The 21,571-nt window shown below is 39.2% G+C and overlaps 1 protein-coding gene across 3 annotated transcripts in view; it reads right to left on the bottom strand.

Annotated features, from left to right (window-relative positions):
• The window catches only part of CENPE (centromere protein E), a 38,402-nt gene extending 16,973 nt beyond the window's left edge, over positions 1 to 21,429 (bottom strand). The window contains exons 1-27 of one of the 3 annotated variants that reach the window (XM_068136849.1): positions 21,302 to 21,429; positions 20,888 to 20,979; positions 19,470 to 19,559; positions 19,273 to 19,391; positions 18,184 to 18,303; positions 17,197 to 17,278; positions 16,916 to 16,983; positions 16,772 to 16,843; positions 15,245 to 15,296; positions 14,424 to 14,511; positions 14,139 to 14,265; positions 13,690 to 13,809; positions 12,288 to 12,446; positions 11,794 to 11,938; positions 10,580 to 10,674; positions 10,247 to 10,303; positions 10,003 to 10,170; positions 7,035 to 7,109; positions 6,657 to 6,779; positions 6,176 to 6,310; positions 5,435 to 5,612; positions 4,872 to 5,026; positions 3,596 to 3,910; positions 2,720 to 2,782; positions 2,115 to 2,273; positions 1,091 to 1,291; positions 100 to 375 (exon numbers count right to left, since the gene is read on the bottom strand). In XM_068136849.1, coding sequence (XP_067992950.1) covers positions 100 to 375; positions 1,091 to 1,291; positions 2,115 to 2,273; positions 2,720 to 2,782; positions 3,596 to 3,910; positions 4,872 to 5,026; positions 5,435 to 5,612; positions 6,176 to 6,310; positions 6,657 to 6,779; positions 7,035 to 7,109; positions 10,003 to 10,170; positions 10,247 to 10,303; positions 10,580 to 10,674; positions 11,794 to 11,938; positions 12,288 to 12,446; positions 13,690 to 13,809; positions 14,139 to 14,265; positions 14,424 to 14,511; positions 15,245 to 15,296; positions 16,772 to 16,843; positions 16,916 to 16,983; positions 17,197 to 17,278; positions 18,184 to 18,303; positions 19,273 to 19,391; positions 19,470 to 19,559; positions 20,888 to 20,979; positions 21,302 to 21,357 — 3,390 coding nt within the window. In that variant the 5' untranslated portion in view covers positions 21,358 to 21,429. Of the gene's footprint in view, positions 1 to 99; positions 376 to 1,090; positions 1,292 to 2,114; positions 2,274 to 2,467; positions 2,783 to 3,595; positions 3,911 to 4,871; positions 5,027 to 5,434; positions 5,613 to 6,175; positions 6,311 to 6,656; positions 6,780 to 7,034; positions 7,110 to 10,002; positions 10,171 to 10,246; positions 10,304 to 10,579; positions 10,675 to 11,793; positions 11,939 to 12,287; positions 12,447 to 13,689; positions 13,810 to 14,138; positions 14,266 to 14,423; positions 14,512 to 15,244; positions 15,297 to 16,771; positions 16,844 to 16,915; positions 16,984 to 17,196; positions 17,279 to 18,183; positions 18,304 to 19,272; positions 19,392 to 19,469; positions 19,560 to 20,887; positions 20,980 to 21,301 lie in introns of all 3 variants that reach the window. The other 2 variants (XM_068136847.1, XM_068136848.1) reach the window with 2 other exon arrangements.
• Between the last annotated feature and the right edge of the window lie 142 nt (positions 21,430 to 21,571).

A 21,571-nucleotide genomic window follows, 5' to 3' on the forward strand; every position in this document is an offset into this window, starting at 1 on the left:
AACATGGTTGAAATATGTTAAAAACCAAGGTACTTCCAAGACTTACAACAGAAATTTACTAAAGCTATTATCCTAAAGGAATAGAATTATTTTTCTTACCTTGCTAGTTGTCTCCTGTATTGTTTCTCTTAGTTGGTCTCTCTCATTTTGGAGATTCTCCAGTTGCATTTTAAGATTATCATCTCCTCTTTCTGTCTGAGTGCTTACTTCTTGACAGTCAGGCAATTCTACAGTAGGCTCTGTTCTCCCCATTTTTTCAGGTTCTCCTTGGCATTCATTTGCCTTTATTTCCTCCATTTCAAGAAGCTTCCTTTGTGTCTGGTTCAGCTCTTCTCTCAGAAGGAATAATTCTTGCTCAATAGATTGTTTGTCAATCTGTGATATTTTATACAGAGACAGAAATCAACACAATTTGGGAATTAGCTTTAATAGAAGCTAAGAATAAGATTAACTCAATATGCAACTCAAGTTTCTTGAAATGCGACAAAAATAAAACTTGAGGACTTCTGAAATGAGTTACCAGAAGCAGAGTTTCACCATCATAGGTTAAGCCTGAGGTTAAAAAAGAAAGAATCAAACATGAAACAAGAAACCCACACAACCAAATTACAGAGACCTTATCCATATATCTAGTGTCAACAGTAGACATCAATGATGCCAAGACAAATTTCCTTGAGATTTCTTTACTCTCCCATCACATACTTGACTGTTTTCCATGTGTACTTTGCATGTACACACAGTCACAGCACATCCACTTACAGAAAATGTTGGCTGCAGTGTCCCTGTCACTGCCAGGAAAAGTTAGTTCTATCTATGTTTTGGGAAAAAGCAGAAGTGTTCTTTCCAGGTTAGCAAATTTGAGCCTCAATTACTTCAACATAGAGACATACCTCTGTGCAGAACCCCCCCCAGGACATCATCATCCCATATCAAGCTAATCTTGTTAACAGAAAAACATTTGACATTCTACCACTAGTCATCTATATACAGCCAAAAGAGTGGATTATTTTAAGTAAGCGTCAGTAATCTGCAGGCACATAGTAGGACTCCAGTTGGCTTTGCAAATTATTTTCACTCATAGCATACTTACCAGATTTCCTTCTCCATGTTCTTTTCCCAAGCATAAACTGTCCAGTTTATCCCGCAATGAGTTGTTCTCTTGTGTGAGAAGAAAGATCTGTTCCTTTTGCATCTGAAGCTCATTGCTTTCTCTACAGTTCTCTGATTTTCCCTCAGCAAGCTGGTCTCTCTCTGATGGGATGTTTTTTATTTCTTCAGTCATTTGTGACAGCTATTAAAACAAAGTGGAAGAGAAAACATCCATCAGTATAAAAATCAAAATCAAGTGAGTGTCGCATCACTGCTACAGTAACGGTCAGTAATCCACTAATGAAATCATTAAAACTCCAGAACGGAGTCTTTGGCCTTTGTCGTCTGCTTTGCTTTAAGTGCTAACCTTTTGGCAGCCTCTTCTGCAACACCAGCCAGATTATCCAGAAGTAGTATGAGAAAGAGCCAAACAAGGAACACCTGTGAGATTTTTACACATCTGTTCTAAAACATGCAAGTGCTTGACTGATGACCACTGGAGTATATCAGCTGCCAGTAAATCAAGCCCTACCAGTTCTCCCTCCAGAGGAACTGTGCTACTGAAGCAATGGACCATACAATACTCCCAGCACGCTTCTGTCAGTTGTTGACAAGTCCGGCTCAAAATACCCAGCAGATCAGCCTCCAACTCACTGTTGGGAATCAAGATGCCATTTACAACCAAGTACTACACTTCTTATTGGGACTGAGCATTACAAAACATTAGCCTCATTCCTACCCCTAATCTCTTCTTTCATCTGCCCTCTAATACCACAGCTCAAATTGACAGCCATGGCTCACACCAGTTAGTGTCACATTAGAGCCTGTACCTCTACAGCAATAGATTAGAAGCTCATGAAGATTTGGATCAGGCAGTACTATTTTCCTGCCCACTACCTACCAAAAGCCTAGAATATTTCCAAGGACAAGCAGAGAATACTGTAAGCAGATGAATGAGGTTTGTTCTCAGTGTTAGAAAACACATTAAAAGCATTTTTATTTTGAATGATTACCTAACATCATACCTTTATTTCTAGTTCTTTAATGGTTTTCCCAAGTGTCTCTTCAACACTCAGAATCTGAGATTCTTTTTCAGAAATACTTTTTTCCAGCTTCTTGACTGTGTCCTGGGCTTGCTTGAGAGAACTCTGGGCGATTCTCAGTTCTTCCTGTGCCTCAATGTTCTTTGAAGAAAGAAAACCCACAAAGAAAAAACAAATGTTTTGCCATGTTAGCAAACACTTAATTACAAAAGCATCCCAAAACAATAAACCAAAGCCACACCCTCCAGTCCCCTATGTATTTTAATGTTTTAAGAGTTGTTATACTCCTCCCCTTTACATTTATGGTCTTTTTCATATACAAACAGAATTCCTACCATGGAAACAGTGTCCTTTATATCCTCTTTAAGTTGGTCTGTCTCAGCTTGGAGAGACTCCTCTTTTTGCTTCAGGTCATCTCTTTCCTGAGTTAAAGTTTTCATTTTCTCCTGACATTCAGTAAGCTGCTGAAGAACTGCCTGGATCTCTGAATCCTTGGCCTCCAGTCTCAGCTCCATAATCTTTTCTTGCCCTTCCAATTGTTCCAATTCATTTAACTTCTGCTGAGTCCAAATATGTTCTTCCCTTACCTCAAGAAGTTGTTGTTTGTACTCTGCTGTCTCCTCTTCCAGTTCTTTAATTCTGCTGAGGAGCTTTAATTGGAGAGGGAAAGGTCACACACTTCCATTGTTATGCAAAACTGCGTGAGGTGTACAATCTTACAGAACCTTATATTAGCTTAGAGAGGCTGAGATTTTAGTCTTCCATCAACAAATCTGGAGTTAATAATTTCACTTTAAATCACTGCTTATATATTCCTGTCCACCTGAAATAAGCATTTGGTTATGCAGCCTTCCTGTGGTTTCTCTTTAGCAGAAGTCTTACTGTAGTAAGACATAACAGACCACCACACAGGGAACTGTAGCAGATCTTCAAAATCAAGCTAAGAGTTACCAAATCCATAGCTGGACTATGACAGCCATATCAGTGTTACGAAGTCTTGTCCAAAATACACATTTTTTTTTTCCCTCCCTCCAAATTGCTGGAGCAGTAATTCTTTTTAGTTTAAGTGATCTGTTCTAAAGTGACTTCAGTTCAAGGAGGAAACTGTTTCTATGACTAGAGTAGGTCATAGCAGCATATTTTAAAATAAAAAGTAAAATTTGCATAGTAAAGGTAGAATTTAATGGAAAAAGAAGAATTGAAAGGTCAAATATGGAACAATATATAACCTGGAGCAATACACACAATTCTTTGCCTATGAAGAAGGTCCATTAAGCTCCATAACCCTGCAATCTTACACACATGACATAGAAGTAATATCCACTCATCCTGGAGGAACTTCAGTGACAGTGTTATTTATACCTTTCAGACTACTCCAACATAGTTTTAAAACAAAACACACAAACCACTTATTACTTCATCAACTGTCTTATCTGTAAATAAAAAGGCAAGTTGACACTAACCTCTAATTTCCCTTCATCCAAAGCTGTTTTAGCCTCTTGTGCTTCTTGAGCTAGAACATCTACTTGGAGCTTTATTTGTTCATTGTTTTCTGACACAGATATGTATTTTTGCTCTAGCTCTTCGTGGAGCTGTTTAAGTGCTAGATATTCCTGATCAGACTTTGCATATTTAAGTTGTGCATCTGCTAGATCATCCTTTGCTTTTCCAATTTCTTCAGACATCTCTTTAAGTTTAATTTCACTATCAGCTACTTCAGAAAGCAGCTTCTCCTTTTCCAATTTTAAGAGGTGTAGCTCCTCACATTTTTCAAGAATCTGCCAATAGAAAAATCAATATTAATAGCATTTTCTAAATCAGTATTTCTCATAGCTGCATAATAAAGAAGAGGTTCATACACAAATACAGGAAATGAGGTACAGGCAAGCACACATCGTGGTACATCAGGTTTTGCTTTGTTAGGCAGGAGCCATCAAAAAGATAAATCCTTCCAAGAGAATTGAGGCTGGCAAGCCCTTTAAAAAAAAACAATCTTAAAGAACACCTGGAGAGTTACAGGCATTTAAAGTATGTCTTTCTTCCAATGTTTGAACTAGGACTGGAGTGGTGCTCTTCAACAATATTTAGATGCAGTGATGCTTTCTCCACACTACAGAGTTTATAAACTTCATAAAGTTATTAGTGGATGCAGACCACTGGATGGGTTTAGAACTTTGCAAGTTATTCATGCATTTGGGATTAATTGCCCTTGCTAATTTTCACTGTACTTTGTAGCAGGTATTTAAGGAGAAAGACCCAGAAAGTATTTGCAAGCAAACCCTTTAACAAACCTTTATAACAAACTAAGTCTAAGGTCTGACCTGCCAAGAAACAGGAAAGTTTCATTCAAGTTGTCCAGAATTTTCAAGTTAAAGCACTTCTAAAACAAGATTTCTGCTAACAGGTCTTGAAATAGTCTTTGCCTAGTTAGCAAAATAATTCACTTTTAGACCAGTAAGCCAGGATCAAACGCCATTATATTTACACACAGTTATCAGTGGTGACCAAGGCAAATAGGCAGGCAAATGCTGGAGTATGAATTCCTGATTAAGTGTACCAGACTTTGATTAGATTTGATCTTCACATTTATTCCTAGGTGTATACATGAAAAACCAAAGGAGCAATCATTTAATGAACTCAGATGTAAAAGCTTGATTCAAGGTAAGTTTTGGCTTTACAACTTCACATCCATTAGTATGTTATAAGTAAGAAAACCTCCAAGGAACACATTAGATTTACCTCTTTCTGCTGCATCTCAACAGTATTTGGAAGAGACTGAAATTGTGATAGCTCATGTACTTGGTTTTGTAGAAGTGCATTCTCTTTCAATGCTTTTTCTAGTTCTCCTTTTAAGTCAGCTGCCCTTTTCTCCAGCTCAACAAGAGAGAGCACATCTAGGGATTTAAGTCAAAGTATGAGAGGAAAAAACAAGTTTTTTGTAAATTAAGCACAAGATTTATGCTGCTTTCTGGATACCATATCACTGTAATACTAGGAAATTCTGTTTTATAATGGCCAGCAATTAAAAATACAAACCTACTGCTCTGAATTCTGTCATCACTTGTTAGGTTGACATCCACTTAGTTTCATATGCTCCCCAACAGCCTTCCTTAACTTGATTTTCACATGAAGACATTCAAAACACTCCACAAAGCAGTTACTACGTGCCAGCAGCACCAGAAACTCCATTATTTTTAATATTGGCAGAAGCTCCAAGCATTGAAGAGAACAAGAGCTAAAATATTTCATTCACCCACCGTGGAGGAGAAGGCAAAAAAGAAAAGCACCACCTGAAACAGTACCTTTGGGAACTTTGCCCTCCATCAGTGAAGTCAGCCTTGTGTTTTCTTGAAATACAGCCTGCAACTCTCTCTGCAAGTCAACTTGCATTTTTCTGTAACTGGCTTTTCCTGCTTCTATTTGGCTTTGATAGAGCTGAACATCCTTTTGCATTTGATTGTAGTTATTTGAGAGTTCATTCTTCAGGAAAACAAAACATGCAATTCACACACAAACCAAAAAAGGTCTACATGCTTAACATGTAAATATTGCATCTGCTGCATTTCCTGTTGTCACTCTGAAATGCAGCCTTGATCAAGCCACAACTGAAAACTGCACTGCTGTCAGTGTCCTGGAACAAAATGTATCTTACAGGTGAGGGCTATAACTACTTCTGTTTTGCCTTTACTTCTTCAAAGCTCAGAGTGAGCTCTGTCCCACCTCCAAGTTCACAACTCTGGTGAAACTATGTTTGGAGCCTGATGTCCTAATAACTCCCAGAAGACTGTTCATGTGGTCACTCTGCACTGGTAAACCTAAAACTAACCACCCACTCCTGTAAGAGAAGCCTCTGTTCTTTGTATGTTTCTCTTGAAGACTTTTTCCTTTCTACGAATTCTATGACAAAAATGTTACTTTGAGCATGAGTCATTAGCTTTCTCCAAATGCTCTACCACATCTTGCTTTTATCAATTGCTTTCTTCACTACTCTGGCCCTGGAAAGAATTCTATACAGCTGCACAGGCACTTGAATAAGTACTTACCATTTTCTCCTTCAGCTCCAGATTTTCACTTCTGAGAAAAGCAGCTTCTTTTTTGGCATCCAAGGCTATGGTTTCACTATCCAAGAGGGATTTATTCAGCTGCTGAATTTCTTCAAGTAGGTTATCAGAACTTCCCTGAGGGGGAAAAAAACCCAATAAAACTCCAAGGAACATGTCCATAAAAGCACATGTGTTGATACTAATATGAGTAAAATATAAACACAAGATCAAGGCTGGGAAGTTTACTCTAGAAAAAGCAGTAGCAGGCTTGTGCAAGACATAAGATAAAAAGTATCTCCCAGAGCTTTACTTCACTAGAGAATTGATGTGTGATATTATAATTGATATTTTAAAGTTTGTAGTAATTTTGTAACATCTCTAGGGACACAGATTTCAGTTGCACCAGGGTTAGACCCAAATTTAACCCATCTTCAGTGAAACTAAAACCACCTCCCAACCCAGCAGAAAACTCAAAATTTACCACTGAAAAAGATGTGTCCTTTTTTTCTGCTCTTGCTTTCTGTAGTTCTTCCACTTGGTTCTGCAGTACCTTTATTTTGTTTTCTTTCTCTTTCAGCTCTTCCAATTTGGAGTTTATTTCTGCCTGTAAGTTGGTGAAAGAAAACAGAAAAAGGAAGAGTCTAAGGCCTTGATTAGTGTTTCAGGTAAGACTTTTAGCTAGAATCTGCTTTATACATAATAAGCATTTATGAGTTTGAGACATCTCCTCCTTGTAGCTGGTAAGATTAACCAGAGCCAAATGATATCTAGCTTGTTCTCATCAGATACAGTATTCCAAGACAACAACCCAAGCACATTTCATACAACTCATATTGCGTGCAAATTCAGACAGGCTCACCTCAAGTTCCTCATTGTACACCTCAGCATTTGAAACCAGATTCTTTAAGTTGGTAATTTCATGTATTAGTTGTACCTGTAAAGCAAATTGAAGCAAAATTGCAGAGGGTATTAGAAAGCACCCACACCAGTGGTTTTAGTTGCCAACACCATGAAAACAAACAAGGTAAGTCTTGTGTTTTCTGTTAGTGTGCAAACTATGTATGCACCCACATCTATGCCAGCAGCAAACCAACTTGCCACCTTCTTTCAAATGCATACATGAGATGCGAAGCTCTGGTTTAGCTTTCCAGTAATTAGACAGGATTAAAGTACAATTTAATCTGCAACAGCTCAAGAAACAAGAGCAATATTATCAAAGCAATTAATGCAGAAATCATACAGATAAAACATTCCAAACTGTAATCATGTTAACTGGATTTTTATGACAGTGCAGATGTGATTTAATTTATTCACTAACAAGAATGAGGAGGTGCCAAAATTAAAAGGTAAAGGAAGCCATAAACACATTCAGTGGTACCTTCCAGAATAAAGGACAAGTAGAAAAATAAATAGAAAAGCAAAAAACTGAAGAACTCCTCTGTTCTTGGTTAGAAAAGCTTTTCATCTACAAGTTTCTCTGTATAGTCATAAGCATAAGTAAAGAGAAAACCCAATCTTAAAATTTTAAGATGAGTTGAAAGATTTAAAACAAGTACTCTCCTCTTTCTGTATACTTAGGTGTACAGAGAGAAGAAAACCCAACCTGTAGACTTAAAACCATAGGACAGTCATAGATATGCTATGATAGTACTGTCAGATGTTGTTTAAAGTTCTAGTTTTCTGATTATATCTGTCATGGTTTAAGTTGACTCATGGATTTTGTGAGGTATGCAACCTTTCTGTATTGCTGTAATTCATCTGCTACTCGAGTATCAAGTGCTTCTAATGGATGGACTGCCTTCAAATACTGAAAGACAGTCTGAAAACAAATAATTCAAAAATTCTTCTTGTAAATGAAGCAACTTTAGAGCACTGCCTGTGTTAGCAGGTAATCTTTGCAAGAAAGCCTGTAACTGAGGATGTGTTAAATGCTGGCTGATAAGGAAGATGGCAACTCTAGCCTAGCATACAAAGGGTCTTCTAAAAAGACGCTTAAACACAAGCTAAATAACAATGTACTATGGATCCCATTTGTTAAAGACCCATAAACTGATTTTGGAAACAATGAAAATCAGAAGTGATCTTTTTAAAATTTAACATCTCAAAAGGATGCAGCTTCAGCTTCAACATGAATTTCATGGTCAGAAGATATTAAACAGACTAGCATATACAAGTTAGTCTGCAGAGAAGGTATCAGGAAAGAAATGGCAATGATACATCCATGTCTAAATACCACAAGTTTGGTGTTTTCTGGGTTTGATAGTTTCAATGTATGAGCTTGTTGACAGGATTTTTGTATGCCATGACTTATTTCATGGTCTAGCCCTTTGGCAGCTAGAACCTAATACAAGTCATGCACATTTTAGGTCACAGAGTTGTGGCATAAAACAATTGTTTGGCAATGAAGTAAGTGTTTGGACAAAAACTACTTCTCCCCAAGGAAACAAAGATGACTACGACAAACGCCAAACCAAAACCCCCAAACAGACAGCATTTCCTATATCACAATTTATCCTGAAGGTAGGTTTACCTTTTCTGACATCCTACCACAAAAATCAATGTTGCAAGTTTTCCACAGACATTACTACTCACACCTTTTAAAAAAAAAAAAATATTTTCTCAGTAAGATAAATGTTAAGCTAACATCCACATAGTGCAAAGGATTATCAAAGGGTTCTGCACATTGGCCACAACAACCCCATGCAGTGCTACAGGCTGGGGTCAGAGTGGCTGGAGAGCAGCCAGGCAGAGAGGGACCTGGGGGTACGGGTCGATGGCAGGCTGAACATGAGCCTGCAGTGTGCCCAGGCAGCCAAGAGGGCCAATGGCATCCTGGCCTGCATCAGGAACAGTGTGGCCAGCAGGAGCAGGGAGGTCATTCTGCCCCTGTACACTGCACTGGTTAGGCCACACCTCGAGTACTGTGTCCAGTTCTGGGCCCCTCAGTTTAGGAAGGAGGTTGACTTGCTGGAACGAGTCCAGAGAAGGGCAACAAAGTTGGTGAGGGGCTTGGAACACAAGCCCTATGAGGAAAGACTGAGGGAGCTGGGGTTGCTCAGCCTGGAGGAGACTCAGGGGTGACCTTATTGCTCTCTACAACTACCTGAAGGGGGGTTGTAGACAGGCAGATGATGGTCTCTTCTCCCAGGCAGCCAGTACCAGAACAAGAGGACACAGTCTCAGGCTGCACCAGGGGAGGTTCAGGCTGGAGGTTAGGAGGAAGTTTTACACAGAGAGAGTGATTGCCTATTGGAATGGGCTGCCCAGGGAGGTGGTGGTGTCGCCGTCATTGGAGGCGTTCAGGAGGAGACTTGATGGGGTGCTTGGTGCCATGGGTTAGCTGTTTGGGTGGGTTGGATTGGTTGATGGGTTGGACACGATGATCTTGAAGGTCTCTTCCAACCCGGTTTGGTTTATTCTATTCTGAATAAAGGTTTATTCTAAAAGGTAGAGCTATCTGGGATTGTGAACCAAGATGCTTTGTGTACACGTGTGAAGTACAATTTAGCAAACATACTTTATCTTGAGAACAGTTGAAAAGTGTTACGTTACACAGCAAGACACCTGTCTCCTGCAGAAATCTAAAGTGAAATGCAAGTCATGCATATATTTGTGGATCTATCCATGTCTTTTCATATGTTTAACCAGACTTCACTATGTGACTCTCCTGAAGTTGGAGCCCAAATTTTACAGAACAAATCCAGTTTAATCCTAGGTTTGTTCACTCATTCTGTTCCTCAACACGTAACACCATCTATTTGTGAATGAACTAGAGAATTAGAGCATAAACATATCTTAAAGTCTGAATTTATTTCAATGCATCTTACCTCATAATCTTTTTGTGTTTGTTTTTCCAGTGCTTCAAATTCATCGGTTTCTGTTTTTTCCTTCAGCTTCTCCCTCACTTCATTTATTTCTATGTTCAGCTGCCTATTTTCCAATACTAGGTGGTTATAGTCTGCTTGCAGGACCTTAACCCTATTTAAAGCCATATCCTGAAAAAGCACAAGACACTTCAGAAGCTGTTGTTGGAATGTCAGTCTTATTTCTGTAAGACACACAAACACCTACCTTTTCACGGGCTAATGTTTCACACAGTTCCACAGATTCTTCAAAATATTTGTCAGTCTAGAGCAAAAAAAAAGTTGTTTCCAATTAATGGATCCATAAGATCAAGCATGTTCAGGATTCTATTTGTTGCTGCTTGCCTTCCCACTGCTAGTTCTGTTTAAATACCAAAGATCACCGGATCATTTGCCACCCACCCACTTGCTCTCATATCTATTACAGTAATTCTTCAGACCTAGAACACTATTGATGTTCTGCAGGAGACTCAGGGTGATCATACATGATATGCTTCTCAGTAAATATACTGTTATTAGCCAAAAGACATCAAGGCATTACCCAATTCATGTTAGGTCCAGCAGTCCATCCTGTTTCTGAAATTTGATCAGAGATCACCAGAGATTGGCTGTCACATTCAGAATTTTCTATGATAGCTGAAAAGAAGGATGTATTAAAAAAAGAGTACTAGTAGATTTTAAACTGGACATCAAGAATTTTCTTCTCCAAAAACTATCATACTGGCAATGATCATGCAGTACAAGGAGTAGCACACAGCATAGCTTCCGAATCCTGTGATTTTTCTCTTGTGAAAACAAACACTGAAGCTAAGTCCCTACACTTATGCTAACCACTATTATAAACTAATAGATACTAAACCAAATCTAGAATACATAACTACACTAGGAAGTGTCAGGGAAAGAACTCCTCATCAGTATCCCACAAGACTGAAAGAAAAAGCACACCCCCATTCCATTCTCAAAGCTTGAGGCTGCAGGAAGAAGCAATTCAGCGACAGTGCTACCCAATTATTATGTCTAAAAGTCAGCCTTTTCCTCTGGTCATCCTTGAGTTTCTATATCCCAGTTTGATCTTGGAGTAATGACTCCTCTATTCTTGTTGAGGATTTTAAATTTCACCCCCCACTCTTCTTCCCCTTTTTTATAGAGAGAACATAGTTTGGATGTAATCTGTGTTAAAGTATAGCTTTGGTTACTTTAACAAGGAAAAAAAAAGGATTGGGGTAGGCCCCATGGCAGAAATATTTATAAAGGCTTATTTTTGCCTTACAGCTCTTACCTTTGGCTTTAACAAATTAACGCCTCAATATCTAAAGTGAGGTGGGGGCTTACAGGGTAGCCTTTTTCAAGTTTGCTTGTTCACTTGTGCTAAGAGTCAATTTAGTCCGTTAAGAAACTAATGCCTGCAGAGGTATCCAACAGAAATTCACTACATTTTACTTCACCTGGGACAGCAAAACTTATGCCATGACTCTCTGAATTAGCCTTAGTACTATTAAGAACTTCCAGAACTGTTCTAAAACCACTTCCCTTCCAGGCTGCACTCTCTGCTGGCACACAGATGTAACTTCCTAATGGGTTACAGGTAACTTGTAAAACTGGGTTCATGAAACATTTGGGGTAGTATAGTGCCAACTGAATGCTTCCATATTGTTAGCAAGTTTGCTTTCTCACGTATCTTTATTAAGAAGGGATCATTTCTCATTTAAAAGCTGCTTTGCAAAGTTTCCTCAATTTTTTCCTGAAGATACTTACAATCCTCCATGTCTGTTGGAGATGGCAGAGATGTTTTCATTTTCTTTGTTTCAGATAGCCTTGACTTTCCAGTTTCTTCAAAATACCTCACATTTGTCTGGTTTATTTTACCAGGAGCCCAAGTCACCCTCCTTCTTTTCTTGGCCTGTAGAGAAAATAAATAGGATTTACAGGACAAGTAATACAACCAAAACACAGAAGAGGAGAGTAGATGTTGCATTAGGTTAGCTCTATAACAGGACCAGCAACTTACTGGACAGTGTTTTGCAGTTGTTTCTTCCCCCCTCCAAAAATTAAAAGTACAGCACAAAAGTTTGAAAGCAGAAGTCTGTGCAGTCTAAGGCAACACAGACTTAGTACTCAAAAGTAATCCTTTAAGGGGCAGCTTTTGTTGGGCAATTTTCATATTTATTCTTAAATGTCAGTGCCTATTTAATATCACCTTTCACAAAGCATTTCAGAGTTCACAAATAAGATCTAGAACAGGTGCTTACTTGAACATTTGCTTTAGAGGAAAAGGAGGCAGACGTCACCAGCATTCGAGTTAAATTTCGTATCCTGTCTTCCTGTACTTTTTGAAGAGAATTTTTTTCTTCCAACAGCTGGGCCAGTTGGTCTTTTTCCATTGCATGAATTTGAGTCTTTGAAGATACCTTCCATAAAAAGATTAATTAAATAAACCTCACATTTTAAGAGCAAAAAATAAATCACTTCTATAGAGAATACACACTTACTAATATTTTCAAAGCAGCTACACATGTATTTTTCTAATTCTGGAAGAGCTGTATTTAATCTTGAACAATGAAACTGACAGCCTAGTCAACTTGTGGATTTGAAGTCAAAGGCTCAAAACAATACAGCCTCAGGTTTTTCTAACAACAAAATAAGGCAGTACTTGCAAGTGTAACAGAGCTTAAGATGACTTTCCCATTGGTGCCAGGAGCCCCAAGCTCTTTGGGGGCTATGAGTCAATTGCCAAATAACAGCATGCTACTCTAATACATGTGGTCAAGAGCTGAGGTACTGAAAATTTACCCTGTTGTAAAGCAATTGCCTTACAGTAGTTGAATAGCTTTATCATAAGCTTACAGTCCCTTACACTAATTCAAAGTTCACATAGAATTTTTCAACCAACTCTTCTGTACTAAGTACTTAACTCACTACCTACTAACTCAGAAGGCAGGAAACGCTTCCAGGTACAGATTAAGTCTCTTTAAGATGTCATTTTAAAGTTTTTCCTGTGACTACAATTTGAAGAACAATTACAATTGTATATTATGATGATTTAATTAATCAGAACAGTATGTTCAAAACTGAATTTCCTGTGGTTTTCCATGCTTTGACAAGACTTGCCAGACTGCACCCCAACTCCATAGATTTCTGGAGGTGTATGAAGAGGAGACCACAGTCTGGTAACAAGTCACTGTTACTCATTTCCTAAATTTATCTTCTGCCTAGAGATTGCAAGTTTTACCAGTAGTTTTACACAGTTTCAAGTTCTTGCAACCCAAACTGAAGTTAAAACATCAGCAAGAGGGAAAAACTTGAAGTTGGAATCTAACCGGCATTCAATAGCTTCTTATACGGCAATTAATCCTCTGATCTGTGGCAATAAAATATACTCTAAGTCATAACAACGGTGCACCTCAAGCACATTCAACTACATAAGAAAGCAATTCAGTTGATCTCATCCTATGTCAGCTTTCACACAGCTACATGGACTATCATCAGTTGTTCTAAATTTCACATCACCTTTTGAACTTCTCTCAACAGAAGCGAGAGATACCACTTCAGTTCACCTGTGCCTTCAAGCTGAACTGGTTTGTTGATAACAGAACATTTTCAAATAGCTGTCAATATTAAGGATAGATTAATTTTAGTAAGTGTACTACATACTTCCTCCAGCTGCCTTTTTAAATCCAGAATTTCCTTGCGGTATCTCTTCAGGAGAGCATCATCATTAAGTACTTCATTGACTTTTGGAGTGTTCTTCATTCGTTTGGCTGTACTGGCAAACTGGAAGAATATTCTGTCATGAGTAATAGTTACAGAACATACACCAGCAAAAACTTACTCTAACACTGTCTCTTTAATGCCACTAGGCAATGAGAAAGATGAACATATAAAGGAGCTGTTCCACCTTCCAGGAAGCTTTACTTAGACAACCTAGTACTGAGAAAAGATGCCATGTACAAAACAAACATTTTCAACTCCCCAAAGTCCACTTTGGACTTGGAATACTCAAGTGACTACAGATCCAGAAGACTACATTTTCCACCTCTTCAACTTGTCTACAATGAAGCCTTGAGTCTGAAAAATGCTTTAAAGCAGGTGAGATGTTTTACCTGAAGAGTACTGAGTGTTTCATCAAAAGAAACAGGAGTAATTGTACAAATAATAACTGTCTTCGCATTTCCTCCAAGGGAGTTCTGCAAAATTCGAGTCAGCTTGCTGTCTCTGTAATTTATGAAGCTGATGGGGAAAAAAGAGAAGAGAAAAATAATTCCTGTTTTGTATAGAAAAAGCCCACTAACTAACTTCAGCCACAGAAAGCAGAGTTATATGTAAAGGATCTTCATTTAAGACAAGACACAAACTCATAAAACAGGTATCCAGACACAAATGCTTACCCAGAAGGGTCATCACAAAGCTTTTTGATGACTTGGCCCAGAATGAACAAGCTCCGGTTTATATTGCAGCCTTCCTTCAGTCGCACACCTAGGCAGCACAGGAATTTGGTAAAGGTTTTGGTTTAAAGCAATAGAATAGAATGTTGAAATATATTTTCAAACTGTCACATTTGAAAATGCTCTGCTCTAGGAGTTTACATCTCAAGTAACACAATCCACTGATCCATCAGCAGCTAGTACCAAATCCTTTATAACTGCCAAAATGCATCAAATGATGGTATCACAGATACATTAAGAAGCTTTGCATAGTAACTATCTGGACCCATAAGAACTTCTTCTTTCCTGTTTAGATTTTACACATGTCCATATTTACATGTGTTAATTACAGGTCATTTCTTGTAAAAGAATACTGTGGTGCTCTCAGGTCAGTTTCTTTTAATAATCAAGGCATTTTTGTGCGGCCTCGTGCTGTCATGGTTAACAATCAAGCTTCTTAGTTGAAGTGAGCCATCTGTTCACTCTTCACCTTTACATATGAGTCCCTACAAGCTCCTAATGATTTCTTTACTACAGGTGAATCTTAGTTCAGTCCATGGTAGTTGCTGGACCTGCTATTCTGGAAGGCCATACTACTACCCAATTGTTTGCACATCAGAGTGTTTGCAGGACTTTCTTGAACAGAATGTGCCCTGCAGAGCAGGGGGGGGGAAGAGATTTGTAAAGAACACAAGAGCACATGGATCAGATAATTTCCTATTGAAATTTTTCACATGGGTTAATAAACAGAAGTGGTCACCAGGAGAGCCTCATTTAACACTCACCTTCAGATCCTGTTTGACTAGCTCTTTCACTGCCTGCCAGATCTACCAAGTTCTGCAAATTCATTAAATATTTCACAGGTTAGTTCTGAGGCACTTGGGTTTCAGATTCTCTTAATTCTAAACCTCTAATTTATGTAATTATTAACAAAGACACACTTAGGAAAAAGCAAGAGGTCTGTCATTAGTGGAAACTATTACACACAGAGCAATCAATACTTCCAAGGTACATAAGGACATAGAGTAAGTCTGTATTAACTGTTATACCACTCTGAAGAGCATTTCTTATTTCCAGTGCAGTTCTCCCTCCCTTCAGTAACAAGGTTAAATACAGTTTCTCAGTAGAGTTCATCACAGATTCAAGCTATAGGAGGCTTCACAAAGCCACAGGTCATCTGGTCCAATGTTTCATAGGAAAAAGAGCCTATATGATACTACCTAGGACATTGTCCTAAATCAGCTGTCTCTTCTTGCCTGTCATTCTGAGGATAAGGAAGATGTTAACTAAAAGAACAGCACCAGTCTGAAGTTTGTTCCAAGTCAACTAGAGCTTCATAGCATTCCCATAGTGATTTGCCTGAGCAAGTAGCTCTCCCTCACTGGTTTGTGTTTCAAAAAGAAAAAAACCTGTGCTAACTCCAAGCAGCAACAGACCAAAAGGGTTAAAAAAGTATCCCCCTCCACAAGGAATGGTTACTGAAAGAGACACAGGGTGGAGTATATTCTAAGAGTGGACCCCATAAACTACAGCAAGAAAAAGAGTAGGCAGCAGTTTTGCTTAAGTACTCTATGAGCAGTGCTTACACTCAGATCCCAGAGCTTCCACATGAAGACAGAAGAGAAAGGCCTTTCCACAACACATGTGACTGACTTGATGCCATTCCCAGTTCTGAAGGAGAGTTCATGCAGATTTTAGCGAGCTTGAATGCTTTTACATTAGTTGGCACTGCTCCAGTTGATTTGGATTTTTGAAAACACCAAAATGCTCCCCCATCAATCATCCATGTACACCCCCAGCTTAGGGTATTCCATGTACTGGTAATCCACCAAATGCTAGCTGGGGTTACTTTTGAAAAGAATCAATCTTCTGGCCATTGCAGCTCTAACGGTCTAACAACAACTAAATCTGAGAATAAGAGAAGCCTTAATGTTATCCACTTTACAAGTGACTCCACAGAGCTTGTCAGTGGCCAGGAACTGTCAGCAGTATCTGAAGCTTTGCTGTGTTTAACAAAAAATGTAAGAGCAATGTGAAAATAGCACTCATGCTCCCACAAAGGGCAGAACACTCCCCAGCAACTATTTCCATGTCAGAATGCCCTTTCCTGGGAAAACATTCTTTAGATAACAGCTCAGGAGCCTCCCTTTGTGCAGATGACCAGAAATATGATTTCTGCTTAAGAAACGTATTCTAGAAGTTAACAAAGTATGTTTGTACTAACAGTATGAAGTAACACTATTATCTCAAACAAGCGGCAACAGTAACATCTGTACTTAAATGCTTAAGTAATAACTTGGAGTACAGCTTACCAAGTGGGATACCATCACTGCTCCATCACAGCTTGCATTTGCAAGGTCACTTCTTTCTCTGCTCTCAATGATCTAGAAGAGAGTGCAATCAAGTTTTTCTCACTTCAAAAGCAAAGCCCCTCCTAATAGTGAAGCAGTCTTTACCATTCTGAAGATAGTGTGGGAACGGCTGCTGTGCTCATTCATTTTGGTTTCTCCATAATGGCGATTTCCTGTCAAAAGCCAATATTGGAATACTTAATGCTTATATTCTGATAAGCTGGAGAAGATACAAAAAGCACAATTTAAAAGCAAGCAGAAAACTTACTTTCTGAATATAATCTTCAAAAGGCACTCCACAATACCAAATACATTTAATACATTACTCTGAATATATTCAAAGCTTTGCTAAGATCTCATCAGCTGACATTAGCTAGACAACTTACGTTCTCCTTTTCTGATCCATTCCATCACTTCTTCAGGGGCAACCACCACCTCTTCAATCAGATCTTCCACAAATATATTCCTCTTAAGAATAAAAACAGCAATAGATTTTACTGAACTCTAAAAACTTATTCAATACTTTGCTTAAGTTCGCATTACAAGCAATTCCTGCAGTATTCATTCTAGCTTGCTTCCATCATTGCTCTAAAGTCTTTTTACTCCAAACAAAAGGGATGCAGAAAGTTTAAATCGTTATTGGAACTGTAGCCTAAAGGCACAGGAATCAAACAGATCTGCAAAGTTTCCTAAAAATAAAATTAGCAGAAATATCCCTCTGGACATTTTCTGAGGTAGTCTAAGAGTATCTCTCAGTAAATGTAAGGCCATAATGATACAAATGATAGTTCTCCCTGTTTTCTCAAGTTTCAAAATCACTGATCATTCAGGGCATAGATAAAACACAGGCCAAACCCCACAAGAAAAAAAAAATCTAACTACCAATTTTTATTGGCTACAAAACTTCATGTAAAGATATGAGGATGACATTAATAGCTTTGTGTTCTCTACTGATCGTCTTATGGAGTAGTTGGAATCTGATACTTGCTCTCTGACTACAGTAGAGGTGTACACTTTGTAGAGGATATGAACACAGTATTAAAATAACTCTGTATATCTGCTGAAGACTTCTAACACATTGGGCTGTAACTTTAATACCACGTTTGCAGAGGTTTTATTAGCTAACAGAACTCCCAAGTATTCACAGTCAAGGTGAAATAAAAATATGCTATCCTGGAAAGCTGAAAGGATTAGCTTAACTTCCACAAGTATTTATAAAGATAGACCAGCACCACTGTTGTCTACATCGTGTCCTGCTAATTCTGAAGGTAGCAGTTCTGCAAGCTGACAGGCAAGTTTTTAACTAGGTGCCCCCAAAGGCCTTTTTTAACTATTACTCCAGACACTATTTCCACTACCTAACATTCACTTACATTAACATCCTCACGAATGCCCAGAGGCTTCTTTTTCCTGGTGTCGCAAAGCAAGTCGGTAATGGTTTCATTGTAGATTTCCATGTAAGAAACTCTTAGAAGGAATTCTCTATCTGGAATCTAACGTTAAAAAACAAACACAACAAACCCAAATCAAAACCAGACTGATGTAGGAACACCTTTTAATACAAGCATTCTTGACCTCTGAATACCGTTCCTCATATTTCTTTCTCCCCATCCTCTTTGTACACCAGCATTTACCAATATACAGGCATTTCTCTTCTACTTCTTCCCGGCTGCATTAATAGTATATCACTTTAAGTATGTTGCTAAAGTAATGCAACTGCCCTACAAAAGTATGGCAATAGCTCTCCCGCTCAAAAGTCCTTTCCCTATCTAGCGTCTTTCTGTGTAGTCTTTCCTCTCTGTAGCTTGTCTTGTCTCTGCTTGCCAAGATTGCTTCTTCCCCGTCTCCCTCGTAGAGAAGAGGCTGCACAAAGAACACCAAGACTACAGCACAAAAATGTTTTCTTGCTTTAGTTTCTTTCGTACACGCAGAAGGTACTCTCCACCTCCTTGTAGGGGAATGATCCATTTCATGAGACTGATCACAATTAAAGCACTCTGCAAATGATGTTTGGACAATTGCTTATTTAACTTGCACCACCTCCTTACTTCCACTTAGCAATTAGCCTATAATACTTTTGACACTGAGAAAGCTTGAAATAAGTTAATTTTCTTTCAATTAAAGTCTTGAATAATGTTCATTTTTACAAGAGTGGAATCAACACAAAGCTTCTTCACATTACCTATCTACCACAAGTGAGCATCTATTTATATTTTTAATCAAGGTTTAGTATATTTGCAATTTTAACAACCCCCTTCAGGGCTTTTTTTTCCCCTCCCTCAATTTGATTCCAACTAAATGAGTCTCATTAGCTTTTCTTAAAACACTCATCTTTGCAAGGCTAGCAAAGTAGCTGCAATATATGGATCAATATAAATGAATGCTCCTTGATAGAAGCTAAATGTAGCATACAGCAAAACAAACCTTACTAGCCCTTTCAATCACTTCAGTGAATTGCTCACCTCACAAATAACTTTGAAAATATGTTGAATTGCCTTCGGGATTATGCCTGCAGAATCCTCATTTCCCATCATCGTGTATGTCTTCCCTGAAGCTGTCTGTCCGTAAGCAAATATTGTCCCTGGAAAGAGGTTTAAGTTTTGTTAAATACTGATTAAATGCATTACAAATGGGATTTAAACACAGTTTTAAAACTTACCATTATAACCTTGTACAGCTGACTGTATAATTGGAACTGCTACCCCTTCATATAACTGCTGAGTGCTGTCGCTTGAGTGAAAAACACGATCTTAAAAAAATAAAGCAAAGCACGTGAATCCATTGTAGCACAACCCAAAAACAAGCTGTCAGCTTACTCAGTATTTCTGACTTCAAATCCAGTTAAGTTTGCTTCAGACCACAGGATAATTCAGACAAAAATTAATTGTGATAACTGCCAACACAGACTTTTTTTGTTAAAAAGAAATATTAGACTCAGAACCAGGAAAGATGTGATGAACAGCCAAGTCAAACTGAGAAGGATGGACAATTAAACAGCAGTCCCATTTAATCCTAAAAATGTGTCTAGTTGATCTATGAGGTTTCTGACAAGACTGGCTACTTATTAAACTCTATCTTGGAGCATGCTTCTATTGAATCTATACTTTGGGGGAAAAGTCTTTCTAGTGATGACATTCTTATTAACAAGTGGATCAGTATGAAGAGACTCAAAGCAAGGCAGTGAAGGAAAGAGACTAAGTATTTCTTTCTGCTTGAATTTCTTACTGTTAGAAAATGTTCCCAGATAGTTTGTAGACATAAATAAAAGTAATTTTGATTAACATAGATAACGGAGAAGCCTTGAGCTTGGGAGGAATAATGATAACTGCATTAACTGTTTATAGCTGCAAAGAGACACAGATAAGAATTCCCACACGCCTAGGCATCTGCTGCAATCGGCAGAACGCCGAAAGAAACCAAGAGAACGACACGGATCGCGACTGCAATGCTGCTGCAAGGGCAGAAGGGGGCAGCGAAGACCCAGAAGTGAAAGGCCTTCATCTATTGAAAGCGGTTTTTGGACTTGTAGTACCTATGTGTCGCTAAGCCCGCTGTGAGGAGTACAATGAACCTCGCAGCTCTTGGAAAGACCCAACGCGGCCCATTCATGCTCTATTAAAGGATGTCAGAAAAGTCGTTCTGCCTATCAGCAGTCAGTTATGATCTAGCATCCATACTGTGCACTATCAGCAGTCAGTTATGATCCGGCATCCACACTGTGCGCTTTCCTGTTTTGGATTTGGGCTCCCACACCCCCTTCTTCCTAAATGCTCTGGACTAACCCTAGTCTAGTCCACTTGTAACTGGAATTTATTCGAAAAGAACAGATTGCGTATTCCAAAAGCACCCTACAGCACCAGCCAGAACACAAAAAGCAACATCCATGACGAACCTGACTTCAAAGCTAGATTTCTGGTACCGATTAGCCAGGAATTCAGTATGTCCCAATGGCACTTCTTCAGGATTACAATGCTGGGAAAGCTAGCTGTTAGTGTTAGCTAAAACATTCAAGTAGTACAGGAAGAAAAAAAAAAACATGTAAACATCAACATAAAATTATTGCATTTGCATTCTTACCGTAACTAAATACTTTTGTGCCATTCACTTCAGAAATGGTATTATTTTCACTCTTCCAGTGAAGTGACAATTTATCCTCTAAAGCTTCTTCCCTAAAAGAAAACACATTCCCTTAGTTTTACGAGGTTAGGACTGGGCTCCTGTAACACGGGTCCAACCCCTCACGGCAAGGCCTTCTCTCCGGCCACCGCCAGCTCTGTTTTCTCAGGCTCTTTCATTCCTCCACGGGGACGGACGCCGCATTCATGCCCCTGCCTCCCCCTCCTCGTAGGACTGTAACGGTAGCCCCGGGGGCCCAAGCTGAAGGTGCAAAGAGCCCAGCAATACCCAGGGAAGTCGAGGGGTTCCCGGGCCACACTTCAGCCTCCTGTCCGGGGCCTGGGATGCAGCCGTCCCGCCTGGATAGAGTCTCACCTGGCGATGAGCGGCCGCATACGCACGCAGACGGTCACGGCACCCTCGTCTGCCATCACCGGTACTAGCACAAGCACTCACTCCTCTCGCCCGAGCGCACAACGCCAGACCCCAACCGCCGCCCTAGTTCAAACTGCTCCCGAGGCCGCTACTATTGGCCCGTGCGGGGCAGACGCCACGGCGGAGCGTACCACTCGCCTGGAGCTGACGGGGGGAACAGGGGAAAAGCCTCGTGCAAGTAAGTGGCTGAGCGGGCGCTGCCGTCTTCCT

The sequence above is a fragment of the Melanerpes formicivorus genome, unplaced genomic scaffold (genome assembly GCF_026170545.1).
Source record: "Melanerpes formicivorus ecotype bairdi unplaced genomic scaffold, bMelFor1.0.p_v2 SCAF_4, whole genome shotgun sequence".
Taxonomy (NCBI): domain Eukaryota; kingdom Metazoa; phylum Chordata; class Aves; order Piciformes; family Picidae; genus Melanerpes; species Melanerpes formicivorus.